At 43.1% G+C, this 26,031-nt stretch overlaps 1 protein-coding gene across 2 annotated transcripts; it reads left to right on the top strand.

Annotated features, from left to right (window-relative positions):
* The first annotated feature begins 5,471 nt into the window (after window positions 1-5,471).
* LOC105282946 (solute carrier family 22 member 5) lies at window positions 5,472-25,722 on the top strand. Of its 2 annotated transcripts, none has more exons than XM_020032851.2 (11): window positions 5,472-6,009; window positions 13,080-13,168; window positions 15,815-15,962; window positions 16,171-16,378; window positions 16,483-16,589; window positions 17,297-17,451; window positions 18,226-18,415; window positions 18,783-18,915; window positions 19,201-19,513; window positions 20,251-20,435; window positions 20,654-20,835. In XM_020032851.2, exons 1-11 carry the CDS (start codon window positions 5,975-5,977, stop codon window positions 20,681-20,683), a joined length of 1,593 nt encoding a protein of 530 aa, XP_019888410.1. In that variant the 5' UTR covers window positions 5,472-5,974; the 3' UTR covers window positions 20,684-20,835. The 2 variants fall into 2 exon arrangements, with proteins under 2 accessions (XP_019888410.1, XP_011343592.1); XM_011345290.3 differs by lacking the exon at window positions 20,654-20,835 and adding an exon at window positions 20,861-25,722 and having other exon boundaries at window positions 5,478-6,009.
* The last annotated feature ends 309 nt before the right edge of the window (window positions 25,723-26,031 follow it).

The raw sequence follows: 26,031 nt of genomic DNA, 5'->3' as shown, positions 1-26,031 counted from the left end.
ATGAAAACGAAATGATCCAGGATCAGGTATGACTACCTTCGCATATTTATAACGCCCTCACTTTCATGATCAAAGTACTAGTCAATTGGTTTTTCAGTCATGCGCAATGAAAGTCACGCCAGTGACGTATCTAAATCGGTAAAAAGATAATATGTCGATATAGTCGCGATGTTTTGATACATATATTTAAATATATGAAGCAAACAATTTTACATATTTGGTAAAAATAGCAAATAGATTGAAAAAGGGCAGAAAGTAATCTGTAAAGTAATTTGTAAAATAAAATATCACTGAGTGCCATTACACGGCAACGTTAATCGGGTTTAATAACATCCGTAGTTATAAGGTTGGCCAATCACAGTCATTCCATTCTTCAGGAGAATAGTTGTAATTGGACAGTTTTAGAACTACGGATGTTATTAAACCCGATCAACGTTGCCGTGTAAACTTGGTCACTGTTACGTTAGACACTAAGCCCGCCAAAACTACACCCCATAATGTAGTTATATCGCGTGACATTGGTGGACAACTGGCGGTCAATTCTGTATCAGTTCACTTGGTGAAAAGTACAATAGTGGATAAATTTACTAGAATATTTATAATTTCATTGGTTAATACCTAGTAAATTTGAAAAGCTGTAGGAAAAAGTAGTTGCGATATAGGCTGCGTTCGAAAATTCACTGCCAGTACTGAAACTCTATAGTTTATGTCACGTACACTATAGACTTTCAGTACTGGCAGTGAATTTTCGAACGCAGCCATATATGTGCGATAGAGTTAAGAGCGTGCTGCGGTCTCCAATAGCGTGCAAGGAGGCGCGGAGGAGATTCGAGATTCGAGCGACGACGAGAGTACCGTACAGACGTTGTATCTTTACGGAAATAAATTCTTGTCTTATAACCATATTAATAGAATCCCTACAAAGCGAGGAAGCTCTTGAAAAGTGTCGATAGAATATAAAGAAAGGTCCATATTCTCAGTTCACTTTTATCAATAAATGCGCGTATTTATTTCTGATATTCCATAATATATGTAACGTGAACTATATACTAAATGCACGCATTTATCATAAAAGTGAGCTGAGAATATTATGGACCAAAGAGGAAACGAAGTGACGACCAATTGTTCTCTTTTTCCAATTCTCTATTACTGAAGCCTGATTCAGACAGGACGCGTCAAGCGTCAAAGCAGCGAGCAGGGGGTCTATTACGTATCTCTTCACGGGGTGAAAATGCGAAAAGTGAGCAAATTTACTAGGTGTTGACCAATTAAATTATAAATATTCTAGTAAATTTGCTCATTTTTCACATTTTCACTCCGTGAAGAGATACGTAATAGACCCCCAGGAACCAATCGCGAGGCGATATTTTCTGATATTATAAAATATCGCCTCGCTGATTGATTCCTGCTCGCTGCTTTGACGCTTGACGCGTCCTGTCTGAATAAGCCTTGAGTAGAAAGACACAGAACTTGATCACCATCGCTATCCCTTTCTTTTGAATAGTTTTCTATACCTCTAGTGCAATTTTGTACGATAGTTTTCAGTATTGTTAACTAGCGACAGCCAATGACGATCTTAGAAAAAAGCGTGGCTCTCTTTTATTGGTTGTCACTAGTTAACGATAATTCTCTATTACTGAGTAGAAAGATACAGAACTTGACCACCATCGCTAGCCCTTTCTTTTGAATAGTTTTCTATACCTCTAGTGTAATTTTGTACGATAGTTTTCAGTATTGTTAACTAGCGACAGCCAATGACGATCTTAGAAAAAAGCGTGGCTCTCTTTTATTGGTTGTCGCTAGTTAACGATAATTCTCTATTACTGAGTAGAAAGACACAGAACTTGACCACCATCGCTAGCCCTTTCTTTTGAATAGTTTTCTATACCTCTAGTGCAATTTTGTACGATAGTTTTCAGTATTGTTAACTAGCGACAGCCAATGACGATCTTAGGAAAAAGCGTGGCTCTCTTTTATTGGTTGTCGCTAGTTAACGATAATTCTCTATTACTGAGTAGAAAGCACAGAACTTGACCACCATCGCTAGCCCTTTCTTTTGAATAGTTTTCTATACCTCTAGTGCAATTTTGTACGATAGTTTTCAGTATTGTTAACTAGCGACAGCCAATGACGATCTTAGGAAAAAGCGTGGCTCTCTTTTATTGGTTGTCGCTAGTTAACGATAATTCTCTATTACTGAGTAGAAAGACACAGAACTTGACCACCATCGCTAGCCCTTTCTTTTGAATAGATTTCTATACCTCTAGTGCAATTTTGTACGATAGTTTTCAGTATTGTTAACTAGCGACAGCCAATGACGATCTTAGAAAAAAGCGTGGCTCTCTTTTATTGGTTGTCGCTAGTTAACGATAATTCTCTATTACTGAGTAGAAAGACACAGAACTTGACCACCATCGCTAGCCCTTTCTTTTGAATAGTTTTCTATACCTCTAGTGCAATTTTGTACGATAGTTTTCAGTATTGTTAACTAGCGACAGCCAATGACGATCTTAGGAAAAATCGTGGCTCTCTTTTATTGGTTGTCGCTAGTTACCGAAAATTAACAATAATGAGTTACAGAATCGCATGCTATCACTATTGAGCGCAATCCATACTATATATGTCGATAGCATGCAGTGACGCCGAAACTGTGCATTGATACCATATTGGTACCTTCTTCTTCTGTCGTTAATGGCGCCTAGTCCGGCCGGACTAATTCGGCCAAGATAATCAATTGACGTATGGAGAGTAAAAACAAAGTAAAAATACAACAAAAATAAATCGGTGTCACAAAGAAAAAAAGAGTGTAGAGTCAAGTCATTTTAGCCTCGTACGACAAGCAGGAAACGCTGTGGGAAAATTCTGGCCCGCCCACCACACGGGCAGCCATATTGGTACCAATTGTGGTACAGTCGTGGGGTGGGCACTGAGGTTGTGACACTTTTTTTTAAATGAGTTTATGAACACGCAAATCAAATTCAGAATGCGAATCATTGTAACGCACGCATAGAGATATTGCGTATTCATAAACTTATTCAAAAAAAGTGTCACAATCTCAGTGCCCACGACTGTACCAATGCACAGTTTTTGCAGACGAGGAACCTCCCTGGTTTTTGGCTTCTCTGGTCTAGTTTCTTTCCACCGAAGCCTTCCTCGAGTGCGTTCAACTTGACGCTCGCAACGACCGCGAATCATTCTGTCTTTATTGCTCACTGAACATTGAATAAAGATAGAATGACGCTCGCGATCGTTGGGAGCGTCAAGTGGAACGTACCCCAAGATTCAATAATTCAATATAGTTCATTTTTTAGAGATTCTAGTCGCAATACGAATTCCCCATTAACTTCCATTAAATTCCAATTAAAATAAATTATGGAACTAGGTATAAGAGTATATCGATAATCGTCCATACAAAGTACTCACTCAAACAGTTTTTTAATTTATGAAACATGTGATACATTTATTCAGCCTTAAGGGAAAGTGTATTGACACAATGGAGCTAGATCTGATAAATATGCTTCATATTGCATCAATCCGTTACCATCTTGATTTCTTTAATATTACTCAACTGATACGCAGTTTCAAATAATATATGGAGAGGTCCGAAAAACCATCGACGACTTTATCGACTTAAAAACCTTTTTTCGAGATGTAATTCGTCAGTTGCCCGAAAGATGGAGGAAAGATCGAAAATAATGGTGAATATTTTGAGGATTAAAATGTATTTCATTTTTCTGTAAATAAAAATACTTAATTTACTGAAAGAAGACACCGAATTAATTTGTACATCTAATAAATCCTAGTCAGAAAATAATAATAAAATAATATATATTCTTATACTTTTCCGCTGAAAGTAGCATAAACATTATAAACACGATTTTGTAATTTTTAATGCAAATACATTTACCTTCATTATACGTACAGAATTGCGAAGTCACTTGTTGCTAAAAGAGAGAACAGAAAACTTCCTGCGGTGGCGTAATTTCCTTCTGTTCTCCATTTTCTACTTGTTATTCTTCTTCATTATTCTTTACGTTTTTGTAAAGAGTTAAATCGTTGCAGATGACTGCAAGTGACGTCCAAGACTCTTTAGGACCGTTGTGGTTTATTATGCTTCTTCTCTTTCTTTATCTCGAATAACCAGACAGCACAAAAATCCAAAAGACATCAAAAATTTTTGTACTGTCCGAGAAGAAAGAAGCAATTCTAAAAGCAAAAATTCATAAAACAAAATTGATAAAACTTATACCTAATAAAACAATTATAAAAATCGTTTTCTTGATGACAATACATTTCTTGTGTTCCTATGTAGTGATCTTTTTTTTAATTCGCCTCTTCCTAATTTCATATTGATAAGGTAAATAACTATAATTGTAGAGATATTTACGGTAGGCTAATGTCACGACGAGTAAGAGAGTAACTTAATTGGCCGAGCGAAGTGGGGTTAAACTATTTGAACGCGGATAACCCGCACAGCTGGGGACAAAAATCTAACGAAAACGTTCAATGTGAATAAAATAATATTAAATCTAGTATAAAAAGTTAACTATAGTATACAGTTATAATATATAGTTATATATTAAATTTGACGGCACTGCTATTTTTATATACAAATTTGTAAAAAAATAGGAAGAAAAAGAAGAAGAAGAAGAAGACGTGGACGTAATATCCGCAACAGTAGCAATCTGCATATTTCCTAAGACAAAACGCAAGAGACTGCCGGAAGGTGATTAAAATATCTATTTTTTTATCATTTATTATATAAATTTTTTCTTGTATAATCGTCTATATCTTAATAAAAATAAATATGCCAGTCACTGCCGTGCTATAATTGGAAGTGGCAGAAATGGCAGCGGGTGTCGGGCGCGCAGGTGCATATAAATGTAAATGAAAAATGTTACTGAACTGTTCAATTCCGATAGTAAAAAAAACCATCATCAGTTTTATGCATCTACGATTGTTTCACGAAATTGGCTTTTCGCCGAAACCAAGCGTAACAATTAATGAATTGCAAACGATATTGCGGTTCTCGCCACGACGCGACGCCCGTGCGTTTACCTTAAAACCGCGAGATCCTAGAATCCACTTAATTCCTGAAACCGTAACAAAATATACATAACAAACAAACTTTTCCCAACAAATTTTCTCTATCTCTTTATCTCTATAAAAATTTAAAAACTCGATCCACGTCAATTTCTTTGTGAGAGTCACGTCTTACGCCACTCTTATCCCACTTACGGACTTTTGCCCCACTCGCGCAGCATGACGGAGTCATCACCGCCAATCCGCCAGTCGGAGAAAACAAACGTCATCGATGATTCAGAACTTTGTTCGCGGCAACGTATGGCGTCGCGATCGAGGATTCAAAGTTACTTTCTGATAATTTATCCGTCACGCGCGCGTCTCGTGTGGCTCGCGAATTTCGATGGCCTTGCACGAGCGTGCGTGTGATCCGCGCGGATTCATCCCGCGATCGCCTAATAGGCGCGCGTCCGATGCGAGATACGCGCGCGCGTATCCTCGAGTGGGAAGCGTATCGCTTCGGCCGATTAATCTCTGGGCGTGTAGCACGCACGTCCGTATCCCGTGTGTGCGGTTTGTTGACCCAACTTTCACAATGAGCCAGATAAGAGGGACGGCGGGAAAAACGTCCCGCAGCCGGCCGTCGCCGTCCGACGACGGCTTTTAGCGTCCGCGACTTTCGTCGTCGTCCACCGACCAGCTACATCGTCCGCCGCCTCCTCGTTCGCGGCTCATCTCTGCGACGCGGACTCCTCTGCTCCGTCGGGCGATTAAACACGTCCAAGTTTCCGAGTGTTTGAGCGTGGTCGTCGCGTGGAACAAAGCGTGCAGAGTGCCCCGCGGCTCCAGGCGCAGCTTCCTGCTCTCCCTCGGGCGCTCGTGCCGCGAATTTTCTGACTTTCCCGCGCGCGCGAGTACACAGTGGGTGTCGATTGAGATCATCGCCTGGTGCATGCCCCGATACGGTGCTATCATGGGCTTCGGAAGGTAAGTCCCGAAACTGACTTCTTTGTGACGTTGCTGTAAAAAGCATTGGATGCTATCGAAAGAGACATTCTGTTGAAATTGAATAGCATTGTTAGTAGGAATTTGTATGGATATATAATATTCTTTATGTCTTCAGTTTTTCTGGATAGTTTTAATTAATTTTATTTGAAGAACGCTTTTTGCAAACCGTTTTAAAAATGTTACTTGTGCGCAACGTTTATTGTATTAAAATCGGATTAAATTTTGATACAATATTTGCGCAGTTTTCCAGAATAATGTCAATGATTGCGAAGAGTAGTACTTTGGGCGATTTCTAAATTTAACATATTAACGGTATTGTAACTTTACGCGGCGTGATGCAGAACAGTGCACTGCTGCGTAAAAATATCAAAGAGAGCCACCGCGCTGTGTGCTCCGAAACGTAAACGAATAAACGCATTGTTACATCGACCGATTGTACGCAGATTATTACGTCAATGCCGTTTCTCAAAATGTAAAACTACTTCTCCATCATGTCGACAATTAACGTTTGCTGACAATGTCGCGTTATTACAAAGATAATAAAAGAGTAGCAGATAAATTAATAATAAATAAATTTATTTCATAATAAAGAAATAAATTTAAAATCCATTTTCCTTCACGTACAGAAAACAATTAATTATTTTAGTTTTTTTAGGTTTATTTAAAACGCAAACTCGTTATAGCTGTTGCTATCAACATTAACATACATGACGCAGAGCAGTTAGTACACAAGATGTATGTACATTAAAATATTTAAAATATTCAACAGCAAGCATATTCGGAACTAAGCTCTGCATTGTTTTAAAATAATATCTAGGTCAACGTTTATTTGTATTGCTCGTTAAGCATTCATACGTTGACGCATGAAAACTTCATTAGATAAAATTTTTCAGCCAAGATGAAGAAAAGTGACATTTTACTGACAGAAGCACAATACATAATTTAATAGCAAACATATAAATGCAATGCATGCAAATATCTTAGCCGAATTAAAACAATTAAGTACGAGTGGCATTTCGCCATTTAATACCAAATGAAAATTCATCTCAAGTGCATTTCGCTTCGACCAAGTCATTATTTCAAGAATTCGACAAAGAAAACATTTTGCGCTTGGAAGTTGAAAAGTTACATGAAACGCGGTGATATTTTCCAAAGCTTCTGTCGATCCCTGCCATAAGCTTAATGGGAACGCGCTCAAGCTTTGATATGGTGGTGAATCATTCAGCGCGGCTTCTTCAGCGCGCAGTCTGATGATCTTGGTTGGTCTTGGCTCTTAGCATTCACACTTTGTTTCGCCTTTTCATTAAACCACTCACGTATGTTTCATGCGGTTCATCGTCACGATAGCGATCAAGGTTCGGTAACCGGTGAGTCTCATTGTCAGCAAATAAACATCGCTCAGGTTTCACATGATGAAATGTTACTGATACGCACGTGGCAATTACTCCTCCACGTTATCCGAGTCGGAAGAATTTTTATGATTGTTTGAGTCCTATTGTTTCGTCCTACAAGTGGAGACGGAGAACGTGGAGAACGACGACGTAATCTGTTCGTCATGTAAATAAGTGGATTACGTAATCCCATTTTTTCGATTAGTCCGAAACGAACGAGTAACGAGTAACATCTGCGACGGACACACAGAATTAATCACGTTAATAGGCTCATTAATCAACGATGTTGTTTGATATGTAATTAAGTTGGCTACTTCGTACTCTTCTTTGATAAAGACTAATCTTATCATATTCGAGAATTGTGTGACAGACTGTGCGAAGATACTGTCTGGGGAAAAAATAGTCCCGGGTTTACGTCGCGCTCGTAAATGTATCTTTTAAATGTTTGCACGTTTTCCGCAAAGAACAAAGGCTTTTTAAAATTTTCCTTCTTTGTAAATGCTTATGCTTGATGCACGCTTAGCGTTATTATTGAAGCCGCAGTTTGCAATTTGCAGTGTGTTGCCAGATGAGTCAGTAAAAACCATTGTTTATTTATAAAATTTCATTTGGATAGTGAGTATATCAAACTTAATCAGCTTTTAACCAATTAGACGAACTCTTTCGCTTCAATTTAGCGCTATTAAAACTTATCGCACATACTTCATAATTGTATTAAGTTTTAATATCACACTCGAGTATATTAGTTATTAGTATTTCTAACGTATACGTGATGGTCTTATATAATGTGAGGTTCTAGCATGCATACAAAATAAAATGTAATATATATGCATATATATGAAAAATATATGTACACCTTGTATGTGTGCAATTATGCATAATTATTGAGCGCACGTATCTTGTCGATGTATAAAGTTTCATACATTAACAGCGCTTAATAAAATTAAAGATATATGTTAAATTAATAATTTACGAGATAATTCGCATTAAAAACATATTTTTCGATAATTGTTAGTCATTAACTTATCTTGTGCGATATAGCTATCTTGATTTTGAGATATCGGGCTGATTTTAATATCGATATTTTCTGCCTAATGTGAAGTCGTAATAAAGTCAAGTAATTTGAGGAAAACATTTCCTGTTCGCCAAGATATGACGTTTGTGGTCATGTATTAGTATCACGTGTCATAAATTATTTATGATCTTTATTATTTATGCGCGCTATTCTTTGCAGAAATCTATCAGAGATATAGAACTCGCACTTGCAACTGGAATTGATTACCAAGTGGGAATGATTATCAAATGTACATTGCGATAAAATAATGTTATCTAAATAGGATATAGGTCAGATATCGTAAATTGTGCATCTTCATCCGCAATTTTATCCGCAATGCGCTCTTTTCGATCGTTCCACATAAATAAATCCAATTTTATTCGAAAGAATGAAAATCTGTATTAATTTCGCGTATACAATATCGTAGTTGGTAAAACAACATCGCTAAATTACGGATATGCGGTCGTGCGAATTACATTTGTTTGCAAGTCCTGATTTTTTGCGTTCACTTTCACGCGATATAACAATACGCCCGTAATCGCGCACAGCTGCGAGAGAGACGGCGCGGGCGTGATCGTGCAGCCGGAATTGGCTGGTTGAAACCAGTTATATGCGATATTTCTTTAGATCCTTTCTACATACTGGATAATATCGAAAGTATATCTTTCCCGATTTCATTACATTTTACGTATTTCAGTCGTCGAAAGATCAATATCAAATTACAAAGATCTTTTACATCGCAGAACCCGCGTGTCGATGCTGCCATCCGGATCAGCCCCGCCACATGAATTATTTCAATTAATTAACCGAAGATACGATGGAGTAGCATGGATATTAGACCGTCGCGATATATCGAGACTGCGGCAAGATTGTCGATTAAACACATGGTTAAATCGCGACCGTAATGATCGCGCTTTCGATATTCATGAAATGCGCATTGATAGCGCCGATGATGCCCTTGTATATAATTTACATCGCGCTGCTCATATTTTCGAGCGACTGAACGAGTCGCGGCGAATGCTTCGATTGACGCGAACCAACGGTTCGCCAGCGATCGGACATCCTTTCCTCTTCCGTCTCCGAGATCTCGATTAAAGCTTGTACTAACACACGGAACGCAATCCATAAAAATTCGCCCAGGGAATTTGTCCATCATTATTTTTTATATTGCCTAGAGTTCTCTGCTATTGAAAAATCAGCAGAGAACTCTAGGCAATATAAAAAAATAATGATATCAACAACTCAGAACTGCTCGGAAAAAGAAAAAATTTCGAATGACTAGAACTTTTTCATTTCTGAATTTATGGTATTTTCATACCATAAATTCAGAAATGAAAAAGTTCTCGAGTTTAAAATTTTTTTCTTCTCAGAGGAGTTCTGAATTGATGATGTCATTATTTTTTATATTTCCTAGAGTTCTCTGCCATTGAAAAATCAGCAGAGAACTCTAGGCAATATAAAAAATAATGATATCAACAACTCAGAACTGCTCGGAAAAAGAAAAAATTTCGAATGACTAGAACTTTTTCATTTCTGAATTTATGGTATGAAAATACCATAAATTCAGAAATGAAAAAGTTCTCGAGTTTAAAATTTTTTTCTTCTCAGAGGAGTTCTGAATTGATGATGTCATTATTTTTTATATTTCCTAGAGTTCTCTGCCATTGAAAATAGCACCGTTTTCCCTCCAGTTTAGCTCGGTTCGTCGCTCTCGGACGGCGAGTCGGCATGCGATATTTACGGTACCAATCGACTCCAGTCATGCCCGCAACTGGTATCTGTGCGGAACGCGTTCTCCAGCGTTTTCCGTCAGATCTGTCAGATCAAGTCGCCGTTTCAAGGATGCTCCCTCGCGTTTCCATCCGCAGGAAAAAGGGCGCCATGCGCGGGTGCATCCGGAGCAGCGGCCTCCACTCGTTTTTCTCGCGGAATCTCAAGATGTATCATGTAGATACGTTTTCCCCTTCCGTTTATTTTGTCGTCCCCCACTTGTCTAAGCACTGTGGCCACCACCGCGGAATATGTTTACCTTCAAAGACCGGTGTTCGTACCGACATTGCGAGACGCAGGTGAGACAGGTGCGTACAATGTCCAGCGAGCGGCGAGTCGCGAGTCGTGCTTGATTTCGCTTATCGGTGATCGTCCGGTCGATCCGCGCGGAGGCGAGCAAAAGGTATTACATGCGACACGTCGGCTCCGTCATATGCAAGGTCAGGTTCCGGAAAGACAGAAGGCCGCCACGTCTCGTGCTCGTGACGGATTCTCTCGTGTGTCTCTCCGGACGTGTGTGCTCCGTTTTAAACTAATAGAATATGTAGATTTAGCCGAGGAGGAAAACGTGCGGTGCGGAGGCACGTTTTGCACTCGGACGCGACAAAAGTGAGACCATAAAATCGCCGTAATCACGAGTTTCCGTCGTGCAAATGTATTTGTGGTTGCCGGAAACGCGGGACGCGTGACGTGCGGCCGCAATTGTCACCGTAATTACTGACAATTATATATAGACAATTATATGTACTGATAATTAACGACATAGCTATAAAAAGTATCGAAAGTATCAAAATATGTATATTTATATGTGAAATGTCTCGAAATATTGCTATTAGTTGCACGTAAAAATGGTAAAAACCTGGATGTACCGAAGTTATGCTGTAGTGGCACAATGTACGACGTTTTTCAATAGTTTCGCATTATCGTTGCATTATCGTAGTTGCGATAAGCGAGGAATGTATAAGAGATACTCGAACGGTGGCTTTAATTCAGAAGCATTTAGTAAATTGTAAGAGAGATTAACCGATAATCGAGTTCTTCCTTCGGCGATGGACAAATGCTCGCAAAGTAATTATATTATCAATCCGCGCGATCATTGAAGTCAGGTGACCACTTCATATAATGTAAAGTCACTTGGTCGTTGGTGTTCTAATTTCCATGATGAATCATGATACTTCCACGTGATAACAGAGCTGTCGTCGCTTTTGCCAAGCAAGACTTACGTCCGAAGTCCGGTGTTTGTCGTTAAAATGTTATCGAGAGATCGCATAACGCTCGATTACTGCGCGAGAAGTCCCCTTGGCTCGAACGAAAGAAGCGCGAGGAGAAACCGCGAACGGAATTAATAATCCATTCTGTCTCCTCACTTATACGGCTCCGAAGGTTTACCTCCAAAGTATTATACGTAAACCGCCGGTGTCCTCGAGATCAAGTTAGGCCATTCGGCGGAAACTTTCTCGAGTCACCTCGCCGGGATAATGATCGGAATATTAAGCTACGCTTCATTAATTTATTAACATTATCCAGTTCCGCGTAGAGCACGCTTTCGCGGGAACAATGCCAGCAAGTCGCGGGAACGGATTAGCTTCGCGACTTTGCGGAGCCGAGCGGCGGTTCGTCGCGCGTTAACGCCACATCGCCAACGGTAAGCCGTAATGGTGTACGACCAGTGATTCCTTGTACATTTTGCCGCTCGGCATGCGGTTAGAACAGCATTTCGTGACGCAATGGGATAAACTGTGCAATTACTTGGCGCTGCGCGATTGGAATTTGGCGCAATTGGAAGATTACTCGATCTGGTCCGGCGTTCCGATTTTCTTCCCGGTCCTCCCTTTCGAATGTGGTTTTTTCCGGTTTCCCGGCTGCCGTGGGAAAATCAATAACCGCATGCCACGTGGAAGTTAACGGGGTGCTTGTGAGAGGTCAGCACGCAGCCCTCGCTACGGAATTTCTCCCGGAATTTTGCAAATATTTCATCATTAATCATTTATATAAATGCCATCAGTCGGATGTCTTTCACGCAGAAATTTCTACGTTTTTACAAAAAATAAAAAAATAGGAACAAATAAAAAATTAATGTCTACCGTTTTGTTATCCCCGCGATTAAAATGTGTATTTTGAACATCTGATAGCGAGGTACCTTGTGAAACAGTTTGCATATTCAGTATTTGCAGAAACTCGCCGCACGATAACGCGCACCGTACCGCGCGCGAATCGGCGGAAACGAGTTCTGCACACAACGATCCCGCGCTCTTCTCGCAAACCGAAAAGCTGAGGATGCACCGTGTTAGGCCGTACGCAAACCGATCATTTAATCCGTGCCTTATCTGTCCGCATCACCGTATGCGCGTGGTGAACGCACGGAGCTGTGAGCACATCGCTTCCCTTCTCGCGTTTCTCCTTTTTCGATTCTCCGATATAATTATCACGCTCTGATAATTTTATTTCTAATGCGCCGCCACTTTTTGCGCTGTTTGCCGAGAGAGTAACGCTCCCCCTGCCGCATCCGCACCGTCGTTATATGCACACGTTGTTTGTACGTCGCATCGCGCGGCGGAAAAGTCGTTTCCGAGAGGGTAGCTCCTCCCTCACTCCTCACGGCGCTTTTTATGGGGAAAAGCTTTCTGTGGCCGCGCCTTCGCGGCGAACTGATCCCGCTTCTTTACGTAATGCCGGCGCGCGCCCAAGTCCGACTAGTATCATTTTTCATTTGCGATGTGTTCCTCGGGAAACTTGAGGCATAAAGCGTAACGGTTGAGCCTTCGATCGACCCTGCGCGGCCGCGGTGGCCGCGATTCGCGGCGAGAAATATAAATTTTTCTATATGATTACAGCGTACGGGACGTAAAGGACGACAGCATGAGGCGGCTGTGCTGCTCGAAGAAGGACGAGGCCGACGCGCTGCAGTCGGAAGCCGAAAATGGTACGGGTGAGATTTACAATTGCGAAAGCGGAAATGCAAAACGATCTCCCGCGTCAAAAGGCCGATTTCCAACGCACCGAGAGCAATTTTATGCAATGACAGCACGCTACGATATATTAGGAGTGTGATTTAGTTTTGAGGGTTTTGCAACAGATGGCTGTAGTGTCAGTTTGTTCCAATAGCTGTTTCCGATAACTGTTGTTTCTTACAGTTTTGACATTATCCATGACATTTAGTAGCATTATAGCAATCGTGTTTATATCATCGTAAAAATGCAACTTCCGAAAGAGCATTTCAACATGCGTTGCTTTTGTTTTTTAATCAAAAGAAAACTGCGGCTGAGGGTTATAGAATTCTTGTGGAAACTTATGGTGATTCTGCCCCATCAATTAAGACGTGTGAATACTGGTTTAGACGCTTTAAAAGTGGTGATACTGATGTGAAGGACAAAGAACGCTCGGGACAACCAAGAAAGCTTGAAAATGCAGATTTGCAAGCATTATTGCACGAAAATCCAACACAATCCATTTCAGAACTTGCCAGAGCATTAAATGTTGATCGTACAACAGTTACCAAACATTTACATGAAATGGGAAAAATTCAGAAGGAAGGGAAATGGGTTCGACATCAATTATCGGAAAGTGCCATTTGAACATTTGCATTTCGTTGATCGCCAGGCAAAAAAAGAAGAGTCTTTTGTCTCGGATTGTTACTGGGGATGAAAAGTGGATCTATTTTGATAATCCGAAACGCAGAAAATCATGGGTGGATCCAGGCGAACCATCAACATCCACTCCGAGACGCAATATTCACGGTTCAAAAGTAATGCTCTGTATTTGGTGGGCTAGTGTACTATGAGCTGTTAAATCCGCACGAGACTGTCACGGCTGATCGTTATCGACACCAGTTGTACAAGTTGAAGCAAGCATTGGACCAAAAACGACCACCAATTGCGAGTAAACGACGGAAAGTGATTCTTCTTCGTGACAACGCTCGACCTCGCGTTGCGTTATCAGTGAAAGAAACACTATTAGAGCTCGAATGGGAAGTCTTACCGCACCCCGCGTATTCTCCGGACATTGCTCCATGCGATTATTATTTGTTCCGGTGGATGCAACACGCTTTAGAGGATACACACTTTCATAATTTGGAAGAAGTGCGAAAATTCGTCGACGAATGGATCAACTGAAAAGAAGAGTCGTTTTATCGTGGTGGAATCCATCTCTTGCCAGAGCATTAAATGTTGATCGTACAACAGTTACCAAACATTTACATGAAATGGGAAAAATTCAGAAGGAAGGGAAATGGGTTCGACATCAATTATCGGAAAGTGCCATTTGAACATTTGCATTTCGTTGATCGCCAGGCAAAAAAAGAAGAGTCTTTTGTCTCGGATTGTTACTGGGGATGAAAAGTGGATCTATTTTGATAATCCGAAACGCAGAAAATCATGGGTGGATCCAGGCGAACCATCAACATCCACTCCGAGACGCAATATTCACGGTTCAAAAGTAATGCTCTGTATTTGGTGGGCTAGTGTACTATGAGCTGTTAAATCCGCACGAGACTGTCACGGCTGATCGTTATCGACACCAATTGTACAAGTTGAAGCAAGCATTGGACCAAAAACGACCACCAATTGCGAGTAAACGACGGAAAGTGATTCTTCTTCGTGACAACGCTCGACCTCGCGTTGCGTTATCAGTGAAAGAAACACTATTAGAGCTCGAATGGGAAGTCTTACCGCACCCCGCGTATTCTGCGGACATTGCTCCATGCGATTATTATTTGTTCCGGTGGATGCAACACGCTTTAGAGGATACACACTTTCATAATTTGGAAGTGCGAAAATTCGTCGACGAATGGATCAACTGAAAAGAAGAGTCGTTTTATCGTGGTGGAATCGATCTCTTGCCAGAAAGATGGGAAAAAGTTATAGAAAACGAAGGAAAATATTTGGATTAAGGTATTCATTCATTATCATATTTAAATACATACGTTTTTGAGCAAAAAAACCCTCAAAACTAAATCACACCCCTAATAGAAAGATGTAACAGCCTCGGAATAGTAGATGCGACAACGAAGTTTACTCGTGTACCGAATCTTGCAAATTTTGAGAACATTTGCACAAACTTGTGAGGAATATTGTCTAGCTGCATGTTAGGTAACACCGGCAAGTTGTATGAAGTCTTGTGTGCACAGTCAGCCGTTTAAAGAGAGGATAAGGTGGGCTTAAACTTCCAGCCGGATTATTCTTTCAGTTAGCGTTGTTTAAGTATCGTTGCTTAACGCGGTATTAAATCACTAAGTATACACGCGCAATGAACGCCAGCCTGTTAAAATGGATGCCGGAGATCGCGCTGTAATGGCACACAGACGCTACATATCTGATTATTCGATATTATATAACACGCTATTTTCCCGCTAGCTACTTTCTGCGCTCGAGGATGCCGCGTAATTACTTGTATTACATGAATAAAGGAAGATATAAATTAACTGTAATAATGGAACCTTTTTTTAATGTCTGTTCCAGCCTTACGCAACAGACAAATGTTTGTTTTCTTGCCTCTATTCGATATTCACGAATGATAATTTTGCGCATTATATAATACATCTCTTGAGTGAACAATTATCTTCTTTCACTAGGAGTTACGAGGGCTTCATCGGTAAAAAGAGATGTCGAAAGGTTTGGATTATATCAGCTGGTCATGTTTATTATCATCAGTCTACCTTTGATGTTAACAGCAGGGTTTACGCTTTCCTACGTATTTACCGCGGGCGAAATTAAATACAGGTAAGTGGGTTCGTTAATTATTTAGAGTTCCATTTTCGCACGAAATTATAAACCCTGAAACATCACGCGTAAAGGTTCCATTAAATTTTCATTATCAGTTTTATAGTTGCGCATCATCGATTTTAGACATCCGCATATGAGGAGAACAACGGGAAACGCGTATCTGCAATAATAATAGTATCCAGGAAAGAAAACTATTTAATTACAGATGTCTAGTGCCGGAATGCGAGCAAGCGGGCAACACGACATTCGAGCCGCCTTGGGTGAACGCATCCGCTCCGGAAAATGCCAATTGCAAGCGTTACGTGGTGCGGGATGATCATAAGGGCACGTGCACGAAAATGTCGTTCACCAACGTGACCCGCGATTGCGATTCTTGGGTTTACGACCCGGACGAGCATACGATACTCAATGAGGTAAAGTGGGTCGCTTGATCAGCCTGCGTTTTCTACTCTCTTTTTTCTCGACTACGCCGAGATCGGCGATAGGTTCATATTTTCCGTTGCTTATCCTAATGCAGTGGGACTTTACCTGCGACGCCAATCGATGGAAACTCACGTTGGTGGGCACAATACAGAATGTCGGTCAGTTCGTCGGCCTGATATTCGCTGGATGCATATCCGACAGGTGAGATACGGATCGGTGCAGCATCCTTTGGGGGGTGGGGCTTTAATTAATTAGTCCCGAATTAAACGTTTCGCGAAGTCCATCGCGAACGCCGCTGCGTGATGCACGCGCGTATGCATCACTGCATTTTAATTCTGCGCATCTCCGCGCTGCCCGATCCGAAAAATCTAATTGCGGAGAAATTATTTTGAAAAATTTCATGAGCTGCGATTATTGGTACAATTAGCGAATGTTCCTTAATTGCGCCGGGAGATCTCATAACTCATAAAATACGCGTACGGGCTCCGATAATATCCGCGAGTTCCGGTAACTCCCGATAATAATAACTCTATTCGAGGGTCTGTGAACTTCATTATCGTTATTTCATGCTTTCTTTCCGGGTTCATTGGATTCGCCAGAACGAACAATCAGCCGCGCTAGATATTTCTCTCGCTGTGGCGTGTTTCTTTCTCCCGGCAATAAATCGCAAACAATTACGGGATCAAATTTCTAATTAAGGATCTTCGAGCTTACGTAACGGCAATACGAGAACGGGCAATGCGCGACGGTCTCGCACGCTTTCGATAGGAAAAGCATAGCGTCGCGTCATTCATCACGCGGAATGTTCGCGTTACGACAAAAATTCGCTTTGTCGGGTGATAGTCGCAGGGTTTTCGGAGGGAGGCAGGGGTTGCGCATTCATGTACAGTCTTCTCATCTGTTTCTAGGTACGGGAGACGAACCTTTTTGACGCTGGCGACGACTGCGGCAGGAGTCAGTGGCTTGATACATTCCTTCTCTGTGAATTATTGGATGTTTCTCGCATTCGAGTTCCTTGATGCGACCGCTGCCGCTGGAATTTACAGCGCGGGATTTATTTTAGGTGCGCTAATAACGGGCAATAACTCCGGGGAAAAATATGCGGCACCCGTAAGCGTTATGTCCTCTTCTGTACGCGTGTACGACAGAGTAAGTTCTCGATGCTCTCTTTTCTCGCACTTGGAAAACGCGAATACGCACCGCATGGGTAATACGGATATCTTGGATTAATCATTCCGTTTTAGATTTTTCGGCGTGTTAAAAAGATAATTTAGTCTCGCGCGACGTGCATTAACACGCCTAACAAGATTCTCGGGAAAAGACCGTACGACAAAGGATATTCCCCTGGGAGACGTAAAGCCGCTGAACTATGCAGAAATAATAAGCTTCGCTAAAAATCTTGGGGCAATATTTACAGCAGATGTGGAAGGGAAGAAAGCGCGTTTCGCAGTAAAGTAGATGATCTAATTGAATATGCTTTCCTTGAATTGATAATTGATTTCTATTAGTTATCGTCGATCGCCGTTATCGAATCGATACCGAATTTACTTAATTATTAATCGTCTGAAGCATGTGTCGGTATGCATCGTAATACAAAATGACCTTGCATTACGAAACTGCGAAAAAACGTGTATCGCGCGCGTTACTTCGCGTTACTACACCGCACATTCCTTCGCGTTCGTGTATCAGTAATCTCCGATAATTTACGCGGAATTTACCAGAGTGAGGAAGGGGGAGATTAAAGTATCTTTATCAGCCGCATGTTTCTGTTTCCAGCGTAATTTGCGCTTCGCGTTGCGCTCTTGCGGCTTTAATTTATGCGCACACTCATTTGCAGGGGTGGAGATGGCGGGGGTGAAGAACCGAGTTTTCGGCAGCACCATCACGTGTTGCATGTTCGCCGTAGGTGAGATCCTGTTGGGGCTGATCGCGAGCTGGTTGCGATCATGGCGGACGCTCCTCAGGGTGGTATACGGGCCCGGACTCTTGGCCATTTTCCTGCCTCTGCTCATCCCGGAATCAGTCAGGTGATACCTCGTAATCTTAATGAATATACGTGTGTATTATCGTCGCGGCGATCATTTCCCAATCTCGATCAATTAGCGAGATTTGATCGGCGAATTTCTGATTATTCGCGATTTGTCTGAATTACACGTCTCTCCTTCATTGTTCGCTTGCGAGAACTCGCTTTTCAAAGCTACGACGTGATCGATCGGTTAATTAAAGATTAAGAGATTAAGAGATTAAAAGATTATTTGGGACCATTTTCAATCACATTATCTTTTCCATTTTGTTTCTTGATAACTTAACTTAATTATTCTTAATTTTATGCTGATAGAATCTTTAATTGCATGAAAAAATGGCATTGTACAATGTGCAATGTTACTTTTGAAGGTGGCTACTATCAAAGGGTAAAACCGATAAGGTGGAGAAAATATATCGCAAAATGGCGCGGTGGAACGGCCTGCAGGTGACGGACGAGGCGATCAACATGTTCAAGGAGTTAAACATCGTCAAGCCGGGAACGGTAGGTTTATTTCCCACTTCTCTTCTCTCACATATGCGGGCGTGAACGTGTCATAGTTCATGTCCAGCTATTACAATATTATCTCGCTCGTAAATCCAGTGGTACAATTTACCGTAGTGGCAAAAATAGATGATTGCATTATGTAGAGAACAGCTGCGGAGTTATCGCCCGATGGCCAACTGCTTTTATTAACTTAAATTTAATTAGCACAAAGAACAGGAAAAACGAAGTAATTAATTACCGCGTTTAATCCATGATCACGAAAACCGACTTGTAATCTTTCAGAAAAGCGAATTGGTGATGGCGGATGAGAGGAAGCCGATCGTGCAAGTTCTGCACAGCTCAGTGATACTCATCCGGCTGCTGATCTGCTCGTTCTGCTGGCTCACGAACACGTTCGTTTATTACGGATTGTCGTTGAATTCCGTGGCGTTCGCCGGGGATAAGTACGTCAATTTCATGCTCGTCGCCGTGGTCGAGATACCGGCATACTGCCTCAGCTGGCTGCTGACCGATCACATCGGCCGTAAACCAACGCTCTCCGGCGCGTTCCTGCTGAGTGGTGCATTCTGCCTCGCGATCGAGTTCCTGCCGGCAGGTAAAAAGGGAAAGAGTCTCGGATGAAGGGTGGGCGGGATCATCATTTCATCATCGAGTCACCCGTGAGAGATGAATCCGCGATCGAGGAGTTTACCGCGGGTAAATCTCGCGAGGAGATCCTGCGAGAAATTTCTGAGTCATTAACTCTCAAGTCGCGCGCTTTCCGTAGCTCGCACTTCTTGTATCATTGAGCAATGTTCAACTGCGTGTCAACTTCTGACCCAAGAAGTTTGCCAAGAAGCGAATGAGAAAAGAGCAGAAATCTTCAGATTTATTTTAATCCATACTGTTTTTTGACATCCAAATTGTAATTAGAGGAAAATAACAGAGTTACTTTCCAGACAGAGTCGAGGCAAGTTTCTTCTGCGCTTGAAAGAACATTATTTTCAATACAACGCATTCATTAGGTACATGATGTAATGGATTTCAATTCGCATTCATCGCCACGTTCTGTGGTACCTTCGCTCGTTAATGCTTCGCGCTCGTTACGATCGCGAAATTTAACCGCGTCGACGGAAACGAGCCATAATCGCGCGCGAAAGGGAACGATAAGCTTTAAAATGTGTCACACGTCGTGACGTGCTGTGCGTATAATCCGAGCCCGAATGCAAAGGGCCACGTTGAAACAGTGTAGTGTGTGTTCACAACGTGTGTTCACGGCGCAATTATGTCGGTTATAATAAACGCGCTCTATGGCAGGATCACATCCGCTGATTTATCGTCGCGTTGTTCCAGGATCCTGGAGCTACGGGCCCTTACTTTTGTACATGGCCGGGAAATTGTGCATCACCATGGCGTTCGCCACCGTTTACATCTACACGGCGGAGCTGTTCCCGACGACGCTCAGGCATTCCCTGCTCGGAATTTGCAGTATGACCGGTCGCGTCGGGTCAATCTTATCGCCGCAGACGCCTCTTCTGGTGAGTCAACAGACGCGCGTCGCAATAAACAGATCTCGCACGAGGTGGAGTGCTTTTGCGGATGCACTTGCACACAACGACATCCGCCGCGAATATCCCGAAAACTCATACTCTTCATCAATACTCTTGTGTGATCTGTGCATAAATATTTTTTTCACATATTTTTAGCATCAAAAGATTTTATTGTAAACTATAATATTTTCTATTTTCATGCGCAGATTTTGTGTACTTTTTCAATACACACGTAACTCTGATGAGCAACAGCTTCCGCGATATTCCCGCGTGAAAAACGATTTTCTGAAAATACCGCGTTTATGTAAGAGCCTCATTTACGTCAGACAGAGAGTCACGCATGCTTTGCGTCAAGCATCGTTATCTCGGATAGTCGCTCGACTCATATCGCACGCCCCTCATTTGCACCACAGGCGCAGATAATGCCGTCGCTGCCGCTCATCCTGTTCGGATCCATGGGCATGATCGCGGGCGTCCTGTCTCTGATCTTCCCGGAAACTTTGGGAACGAAACTCCCGGACACCGTGTGGGAGGCGGAAAACATCGGTAAAGTGCAAGTCAAACGGGACCAGCAAGATCCCGGGTCTTAAGACGTCACGTCGGGGGAGGAGCGCGGGGCGCTAGGATGCCCCGTCAAGTCCACCACCAACAGGATGGAGGACGAGCAATAGCTTTTAAAAGTTTACTGACGACGCGATCCCAGCTGCACCACGTATAAAGATAACTGGTCCTCCGTGGAATTTGACGTCCGAAATGCTCCGAAACGCACGATTGATACGAAGGGTATTGCTCTCGCGGAGGAAAGGCACCTTGCGACGCCCATTCATAGATGATCCTGCGATATTCATCGATTCGAAGGAACGCAGCGTTTGCAGCCGCTTCATCATCGTCATTCGTCTTCACCCCGTGCAGCGTGACAGGAGAGGATCATCCACGCGGTACACCGGGAGGACTGCGATACCTCCTGATGGGAAAAGCCGCGAAATCTCCGCACACGCTCGCGAGTGCGTATGTGATTCATGACCCATGGTTGCTGTTAACGACTACCCCGACAGCGGATTCCGACGCGTCCATTTGATTATTTCTATCGCACGTGGGTCGTGCATCCCGTCACACGTACATTGCGCCGATAAGACGATTTTATCCCTCGTTATATTACATGAACACGCGATTTTCCATCATCCACGTTTTGCGTCTCGTACGAATCAGCGCCTCGCGTGTCGGCGAGCGTACTCTTGAAAGCGGAGGAATAATTCTCGTCACACGCGCCGGCCAATTGTCTCTCGTGGAGATATAGTTAACGCGTTACGCAAAACGAATGCGATAAAAGATGGCCAGAGAGGGAGAATGCAAATGTCACGCTCGTGTACGCTCGTCGCCGGGGCTTGTTTGGCACGGCGACGTGCGGACGATTTGCTCGGCACGTGGACCGCCATCGCGCACCTGTCACTCGGAAAAAGTATACGTTCGCCGGATACGCCGAATGCACCGGATGTGCGATTGTACATCGTGGTATAGTCCGAGCTGTCTGTCTATGATACGCGCACGAATCGCACGAGCGTCTACCTCCGGTTTTAATTCGCCTGACGCTTATCCGGTAACTCGACGGCGCGATGTAACTCGATCGTTATTAACGGGATTAGAATTTAGTTTAGAATCTAGTTTTAGCTATTCTGACGAAGAATACGTTTATGTATGTATGCGTGTGCGTATGTGTGTATTACGCATGTACCGAAACAATGGCGCACCTAAGCAGAGTGTAAAGTAATATAGAGATAGAAGCAAGCACGCGCATTATATAGAGTTTCTATATATTTTTGCATAAAATATAAATTTTTATTCAAGATGAGCATTAACGAGGCTCCGCGTGATGATTCTGAGATTTTTCGGTGCGCCGTTGTATCGCAAAGTATTAAATATCAATAAGTATTACGAACGGGAGAATTTGATATCGCAGAATATTTAATATAAGAGTACGTATGTGTGTATGTTACTACGCGAGATTTGGAAGATGCTCAGGGAGGAATATATATTTTGCGAGGCGATTTGCGTAATGCGCGGCGAAAAGTGTCGCCGAGAGAGACGCGAGTGGATTACTCTTTGTATGTAAAATACGTATCTTTCATTATCCCCGTATCTTTCACCCTCGAATACATTTGGAATGCACTTTGAGCGTGCGTTCCGCTCGAGAAGCACACGCAGTTTCAGATTATTGCGCCCAGACGAGTCTCTCGTACATGCAGAAGCGAGTGAATGAAAATACAATTTGCATGTTTTCGTCGGCGCGTCGTCATGCACGCGAACACGTAGCAGCAGTCGCACGTACGGCGCATAATTTTCCTTTTTTTTCCCCCCCCCGAGAACGGGGCGAAAGATATCATCGGGGATGCGCGCGGTACTTTCCTTTCTCAATTTTTAACGCGGCGAGCGTATTTTCGACGGGGCGAATTTTCGTCGCACGCGGGCCTGCTGAAATTGAAGCATGCACGCGCGGCCTCGGCAATGCAACAGGGCATAGCACGCGATGCGCGTTGTTATTTTATGTATACGGATAACGTCCCGCGCCCCGTAATAAATTTCGTCGTAAGAGTCACAAATCTTGGGGTTCGCGAGCGCTTCCGCTGCCGCCCTTTCTTCTCGCCGAGAAGAATTCCGTTGCGCAATGGCCTCCATCCTATCAATAATACCGCGAACGACGTGAAGCAGTTATACTCGCATGCTGTTAAACATTCATAGCTTTACATTAAAAGATAAAATTTTTCTGCCGGATAAAACATTCATCCTTGAAAAATCGTTTAAAAGGGTAATGTGTAACGCCATGTGGAAAAGACTGTCTTCACTCTGTTCCTCTATGCTGCATAAAAGTTCTACAAAATTCATCTGAAAGAAGTATATTTCCGCGTATCACAAAACACAGAGCTCTTTGACAGTCACCGATGCAAAGCTCAAATTTTAATCACTTTTATGTCGAGTATAAGTAGCAGTATAGCATAAAACACATATAATACCGTAATTCCACCAAAATATTGTAATCCATGATCCGATCCATTCGAGTAACGAGATACCGTTAGCTCGCTGACACAATTAACGGGATCAGGCCGGATCCAGCCGGTCCGCTTTGCGTTTCCCTGGCTCGAGGAATCGTCCGTGTTTACGATCCATCGATCCGCGGCGCACCTCGGCGGTGCCACGATTCAGCTGGCGCTCTATAAATCCAGGGATACGCGTCTATGTATCGAGCGGATCTTTAGCGCCGCGTATCATGCATGTGCACTTATGTACAACCTTCATCCTGGATTAACTACACCGCTCGCGCACTCAGCTTACGGGGGTTTCGATCCGCCACCCGCTACCCTGTATCCCCTCGTCCGTGCACTTATCGAGCGCGCGGGGTTCCCTGCTATCCGCCACACGCGAAAAAAGACGCAGCACATCCCGCGCGACATCGCGATCAAGATAAAACCGACGATATCGCCTCGGGAAACATCGATAATCGTGCGCTTACCGCAACCAGTGATACTTCACGAGAAGAAAAGGATGGGTCGGGGATAGAGCAGGAGAGCGAAGTTCTCTCTCCTGGCTGATGACGTTATTAGCGAAGCCCGCCTCTTTGCATCTTCATGCATTTTCATCGTTCTGCATTTGCATCTGACCGAGATAATCGCGCCGCTCTTAATTTATGAATGAGACGCGTGTATAAGCGCGATCGGTGCTCACATTTTGAAGCCGGCAACGAGAATTTAGGGTTCTCAGGAACACGCGCGCGCGCGCGACACGATTGCCTCGGCGTCTCGGATCACACCCCTCGTCGTTATCGTGATTCAACCGCGATGGCCAGATTACGGCTGGAATAATTCGCGAACCATCATCCCGCAAAAAGCGTAAGCACGCGCGAAATGGAAACAATTTTGTAGCTCTCGTTGCGTCCATCGCGTCCACTTTTTTTCGCCCTCTCACGGGGAGAGGGCGAGGGTGGGTCTCACGAGTGCGCATTGTTACGTTGTTAATATCAGGCAACCAGCTGGCGGAAAAGCGCAATTTTTGTTCGGCGGGTAGCCGCGTTTAATGAAAACGGCACCGAATTTTTTTCGCCGGGCCTTTAACGACAAACAATTGCACCGTCACCTGTCAAACACATGCCACGTGCTAGCGAGTGCGAACAATTGAACCGATATTACGTAAGGGTCATACCGTATTAACAAAAAGAAACCGCCGGAACACGTACCGCAACACGCTCGCATTGAAGTTCCGGTAATTCCATATTCGGATGTGGACACGCTAAAGTTGATCTCTCTCCATATTTTATTAACCCTTGGACCTTGGAATTTGCACATCTGGCTAGCTTGCAAATAATTTCTTCTCTTTGAAATTCTCTATGCAGAATTAAATCACTATTTAACTCATTTATATAAGCTCAGCAACGTCATACACCTTAACTCTTGAAGAGAGATTAAGTAGAATTATAATAATTAGTCCCGTCGTTTATTTTGATTGTTAGGTAATGCGAGGTGTTGCGAAAGAGATTACGTGTATAAACAAGAGGATGTGCTTGATGCAAACACGATATGTCGGACGTATACTCGTATACGTAGAATAAAACGCGGCAATGCACAATGCTGCAGTCTCTACGTCGGCTAGTAAAGTCCACACAGATGACAGCGAGCGTGCAATCCGAAGGACACTTTGATAAAAATGCCTTCCTGGCCTTCCGATGCGTCGTCTGGAACAGATTGCGAAATGCAAACTGGGCCGTAAAAGAATTTCGATTGAGCGAATGCATCTACGTAGTAGGTATCGACCGCATCGCCGGGGCTTCCGGAGTGGATTAGAACTGTCGGGTTGAAATCGAAGCTGTCACTGCACACGTATCGTACAAAGCTATCGATGCATTTTTATTCAAAATCGACGGTAATCCTGTCGCTGTATGCATATTGATTATCGTTCCGCCGAATGAAATGGCGCAAGCGGCGCGATCAATCTCTTTTCCTATTACGCAACCGAAGCTGGAATCTATAAAAAGGCTAATATATCAATAACCCGTCGCGTTTGCCCTTACGTAACGCCGTTAACACGCTCGACCGTGACGCCGGAAGCGCGCGTATAAAAATTCCCGGGTAGTAAAAAGAAACCGCGACGTGTTAAGAGGCTAATCAGCTCCTGTCGCGCAAAAACGCAAGCTCGATGGGGAAATCTTTGTGCGAGCTGGGAGAGTTTAATTCCGGATATTTTTCCGAAGGGTCTCGAGGAAACCGGACGGATCACTGCGAATAATACAGAATAAAAAATGGAGAAAAAAGGAGGAAACGGGAATATCATAACGTCGTGCTGAGTCGCTCAAGGCGAGACCGCGATTCGTCGATTTCTGGCGTGACGCGCGCGCCGAGAGACTGAAAAATTCTTCACGCGCTCGCGCCATGTAGCAATAATTATTGGTAACCGTGGTTTATCATCGGCGGCCGATCGCGTTGCCGGGGAATGATCTCCCGGCGGGTCTACGACGGCCGGCGGTTACGTGATTATATCGCGGTGCAATTCGCGCACAGAGAGAGGAAGAATTCTGGTCGAGCGCGCTCGCGCGCCACTA

This window comes from Ooceraea biroi, chromosome 11, assembly GCF_003672135.1.
Source record: "Ooceraea biroi isolate clonal line C1 chromosome 11, Obir_v5.4, whole genome shotgun sequence".
In the NCBI taxonomy this organism is placed as follows: domain Eukaryota; kingdom Metazoa; phylum Arthropoda; class Insecta; order Hymenoptera; family Formicidae; genus Ooceraea; species Ooceraea biroi.
Note: the sequence above shows the minus strand (reverse complement) of the source record. Positions and strands in the feature narration are given on the sequence as shown.

Excerpts from the sequence above, each read along its gene's own strand:
- LOC105282946 (XM_011345290.3), top strand. The coding sequence starts at position 5,975 with ATGCCCCGATACGGTGCTATCATGGGCTTCGGAAG. Across the intron at positions 18,416-18,782 it reads CTCATCCCGGAATCAGTCAG|GTGGCTACTATCAAAGGGTA; the intron begins GTGATACCTCGT and ends TTACTTTTGAAG. Across the intron at positions 19,514-20,250 it reads GATCGAGTTCCTGCCGGCAG|GATCCTGGAGCTACGGGCCC; the intron begins GTAAAAAGGGAA and ends GCGTTGTTCCAG.